The sequence below is a fragment of the Tiliqua scincoides genome, chromosome 5, assembly GCF_035046505.1.
Source record: "Tiliqua scincoides isolate rTilSci1 chromosome 5, rTilSci1.hap2, whole genome shotgun sequence".
Lineage (NCBI taxonomy): Eukaryota > Metazoa > Chordata > Lepidosauria > Squamata > Scincidae > Tiliqua > Tiliqua scincoides.
This window is the reverse complement of record NC_089825.1, coordinates 100,817,995-100,822,766: the sequence shown is the minus strand read 5'-3', so window position 1 is coordinate 100,822,766 and position 4,772 is coordinate 100,817,995. Positions and strand designations below refer to the sequence as shown.

The following is a 4,772-nucleotide window of genomic DNA, read 5'->3' as shown; positions in this document are numbered from 1 at the left end:
AGTTTAGTTCTAATTACTACCAACTCAGAGGCAAACTGGCAATTTATGTGTGGAAGGTATGGCAAACCCTATTTCTTTTCTCTACCCCCCCCCCCAAAACGGGCTCAGTCTTGGTTGGGACCAGTAACAGTTACCTTTGCCGGGTTCAACTTGCTATAATCCCCTCATACAGAAGTTATCTACCAGACAAGCCAGGCAAAACTTTTCAGATTAGTGTAGTGGTTCCCAAACTATGTGCTGAGGCACCCTTGGGTGTCATGATGAAATCAAAGGGCACCGCTGGATATCCCCAGGGGTCTTATCTTACTAGCTCTCCTGGGTGCCACCACCTTGAATCATATGAAATCTCATGAAATTCAAGATGGCGGCACCCAGGACAACCTGGTGATGGTGCCGCTATGATAGGGCACTGCTGGGCACTGTGACTACAGTTAACTTTGAGAACTGCTGAATTAGTGGGTTCCCAAGTATTTCTATGCATTCCCAATGAATCCATGCTATATAACTATACAAGTTGCAGACCATCCTCACCTCTACTTGTTGAACACTAAATTTCAACAAGTAGGCACATTCAAACATAATGTGCCTCATGCAGTAGCTTCTTGGGCATCTCTCCCCTAACCAATGAACGTTCTCCCAGTTCCCTGCAATAGCACAGTTTCTTTGGGGAGAAAGCTGTTAGCTGGAGGGAGAAGAAGAGAAGGAATTAAGTGCTGTGGATGCACTTGGTGCTGAGATAAGCATTGGGAGGGAGTCCCCCCAAAATATGACAGTATGGAGAGGTCTTGGGCCTGTGTGCCATGAGGCGGCTTCTCTCATCCATATCTCAGGGCCCAGAAGAACCTGATGTTGGTTCAGGGATCATTAATTGGTTGCAATAATTGGTTGCTTTCTCAAACTACAAAAGCACTCCATAGGCACATACATTTTATCCCATCATGAGCAATCAAACCAATGGGTTATGTGCGCTTGTTTTCCCCAATGGCAGCCAGCAACATTTCATAAACTGAGCAGACGTGGCCAAGATTTCTGGCATGCAAAGTCATTCGAGGTTTGCCCAAGAATAATGGCATCCTCCTTGAGTCTCATGTAAATGAATCAAGATTACACCTCTCAAAGGGCTCTTTTCTTCACTGGTGTTCCAGTCTCAGCTTACTGGACAAATGGACTCATCACGGTACAAGCTCTCAGAACATTTAATCTAAACAGATGCCTGGCTATTTGGATTTGCCCTATTCTCTTTTCCCATTATGAAAGTTTATCTGTGATTTCCTTCTGAGGTAAGTGAGATCTAATAAGCCTAAGTGAACACATGACAGCAGTGCAAATTTTTTGATGATAAAATGTAGGCTTTCCTCCTTTTGTCTGATTTTAGACTCCACACAAGGGTTGCTAACAGGGCTCTGTACACCTTCCTGTCAGGGCTCTTAACAAAGGCCTGCAGCAGAGTGATAGAACCATTGTGTCCTGGACAACTATCAAATGTATCCCAGTATTGGACATTTGCTCCCACTTTTTTTTTTTTTTTTTTTTTTTTTGCATCCTGGATATTTATTTTTACATTGAATTTTTAAAAATGCAAAGGTTAGGGTTAGGGCTGGGCACTGGCGTCGCTAGGAGGGCGCGGGGGGGTGCGGGCTGCACCAGGTGACATGCCAGGGTGGTGATGCGCTAAAACTGTGGCATTAGGAGCTACCCCATCATGCCATACGCTGTTAGATGTGCAATGGCCAGTGGAATGCAATGAAAAAAACGGAATTGAAATCGCTCCTTTCATTGAAAGTTATGGCCAAAAAAGCGGAAGGAAAAAATGCATGGAGCCCTATGGAAAGTGAAAGTGAACCTTATTGTGTGTCTACTCGCAAGTAGGCACACTTGCCATAGTCTGTCGGAAAGATCAGGCAGAGAGGACTCCAAGGACGTCAGAATGGTCCTGATCCAATGAATGCAGCCCCCAAAACACCTGAGAAGGAAGTTCCTCCCTCTCTCCTGCAGTCTATTGAGCTCTATGGAAAGCAAACTCAACCAGGCTGAGAGGACTCCAAGAACACCAGTATGGTCCTGATCCAATGAATGCAGCCCCCAAAACACCTGAGAAGGAAGTGCCTCCCTCTCTCCTGCAGTCTATTGAGCTCTATGGAAAGCAAACTTAGCCAGGCTGAGAGGACTCCAAGAACACCAGAATGGTCCTGATCCAATGAATGCAGCCCCCAAAAACACGGAGCAGGGGGTCCCCCTTCCCAGCTGCGAGTCTATTAGCCCTATGGAAAGCGAAGCAGCCTCACATCACGTTTACTCGCGAGTAGGCAGACATACCTTGGCTGGTGGTCAGGCCAGGCAAAGGGGAATGTGAGGACACCAGAATGGTCCCGACCCGATGGAACTAGAGCAACATATGCCTCCCTGCCCCCCTCTAAAAAGGACAAAAAGGAGGCTTCAACTGGTAAAGGGAAAGTTTTCTGTTTTGCACTTGTGAAGCCAGGAGGGTTTACCTTGATATGCCTGAAAGAGAAGAACTTTAAACTGGGTACTGGCAGGGTGGAAAATCTCACTGATTCTTTTTGGGGGGGTTGTTATTGCAGGCAGACTACAGAGTAAGCTCCATTGACCACTATGGGACTTACTTCAGAGTAGATATGCATAGGATTGGGTTCACAGGCTGCAATCCTACCCACACTTTCCTGAGAGTAAGCCCCATTGACCACTATGGGGCTTACTTCAGAGTAGACATGCATAGGATTGGGTTCACAGGCTGCAATCCTACCCACACTTTCCTGAGAGTAAGCCTCATTTACCGCAATAAGACTTACTTCAGAGTAGATTCACTTGGTGGAACAGGACTGACTCCCCCTTATTTAATTATCTTATTTTAATTATTTATAATTATTCATTTTAATTTGCTTGATGATGTCACTTCTGGCCATGACATCACTTCCAATGGGTCTTGGACAGATCGTCATTCTAAAAAGTGGGTCCCAGTGCTAAAAGTGTATGAGACTCTACAAGTTTTCAAAATCACTAAAATCAGAATTTGGAGGAATACCATCATGTTATATATCAATCAATGTATAATTTCATGCAGAATGCAATGAAACAAAACACATTGAAATATCTGTGTTATAACAAAAGGTATAGGCAAAAAACCAGTGGGGGCGGGGCGATGGTACATCACCACAACCACCTGGGGCATTACCCCACCCACTACATGGGGTGACACGCAGGGCTCCCGCACTGGGTGCTGCGAATCCTAGTGACGCCACTGAGGCTGGGATAAGAGGTTTAGGATATATAACATTGGGTTTATTGCCCAGTTAAAGGGGGGATGTAAATGATCGGGACACACACACACACACTAAAATGTGAATGTCCAGAGATGCCAATGACCGGGATGCACTTGACCATTACACAATCATCCAGGGCACAAATCCCCTAGTATCCTGCAGCAGGGAATGTCAAGTTAAAATACGTTAGCAAACCCTGCCTCCTGTTATGACTTTCTGCTATCTTTTACAGTGATGAGGAACCAAACAGAGGTAACTGAGTTCATCTTGATGGGCTTGAGCAATATCTGGGAGCTTCGGAGTGTACTCTTCGCTATCTTCCTGGTCTTGTACCTGATAAGCTTAGCGGGTAATGGAGCCATTGTGGCTGTAGCTGTCGCCGAACCACAGCTTCACACCCCCATGTACTTTTTCCTCGGGAACCTTTCCTGCCTTGACATTTTCTATTCTACAGTAACTGTTCCAAAGATGCTGGCTGGCTTTCTTTCAGACCTGCAAACCATTTCCTTCAGTGCTTGCATGACCCAGCTCCACTTTTTCCATTTCTTGGGCAGCAGTGAGGTCCTTCTCCTTGGTGTCATGGCATATGACCGGTACGTTGCCATATGCAACCCCTTGCGCTATACCATCATCATGAGAAAGCAGATCTGTGTTCTGCTGGCAGCAGCCACATGGGCCACTGGCTTTTTTCATGCCCTAATGCATGCAGTGGCAATGGCCCGTCTACCCTTCTGTGGACCCAACCACGTTGAGCACTTTTTCTGTGACATCAAACCGCTGCTGAAACTAGCCTGTGGCAACACCCACCTCAACCTCATGCTCCTAAATACGGTCACCAGCTGCATTGCTATGGGTCCCTTTATCATCACACTCCTCTCCTACTTCTACATTATCACTTTCCTATTCTTCAAAATGAAGTCACAAAGTAGTCGGCAGAAAGCCTTCTCCACCTGTGTATCCCACCTGCTGGTGGTGGCTTTGCTTTATGTGCCAGTGTTGTTCAATTACATGCTTCCTTCTGTGGGTAATGCCTCTCAGAGAGATATGATGGTCACTCTCATATACAGTGCGGTCACACCAGTTTTGAATCCCCTTATCTATACACTGAGAAACCAGGAGGTGAAAAATGCCTTGCAAAACAGCAAAAATGTCTTGCAAAAGAGCCTGGGGAGAAAGATTTTCACTGGGCACTAATGATCAAAGTCTGGTATGGTATCAAAGACTGGCATCCATGGCATGGCATTAGAATGGGTAGACCCCAGAAAGGTGATTTTCAACCTTTTTCATCTCATAGCACATTGACAAGGTACTAAAATTGTCAAGGCACACAATCAGGTTTTTGACAATTGACAAGGCACACTGCACTGTCGGTGGGGAGCTCACATCCTCCAATGGCACCCCTGCAGAGCATTTGCAACACTCCAATATCTCCCACCACAGTGGTTGAAAATCAGTGCATTAGAAGATCTGAAATTCTGGGTGCAGTGCTCC

General features: G+C 45.9%; 1 protein-coding gene across 1 annotated transcript; it reads left to right on the top strand.

The window, feature by feature from the left end:
- Positions 1–3,515: 3,515 nt before the first annotated feature.
- On the top strand, positions 3,516–4,475 carry LOC136652634 (olfactory receptor 12D1-like). Its single transcript, XM_066629564.1, has one exon. The coding sequence runs from the start codon at positions 3,516–3,518 to the stop codon at positions 4,473–4,475; it is 960 nt and encodes a 319-aa protein (XP_066485661.1).
- The last annotated feature ends 297 nt before the right edge of the window (positions 4,476–4,772 follow it).

Bases quoted from the DNA above. Each gene is read 5' to 3' on its own strand.
- LOC136652634 (XM_066629564.1), top strand. From the start codon at position 3,516: ATGAGGAACCAAACAGAGGTAACTGAGTTCATCTTGATGGGCTTGAGC.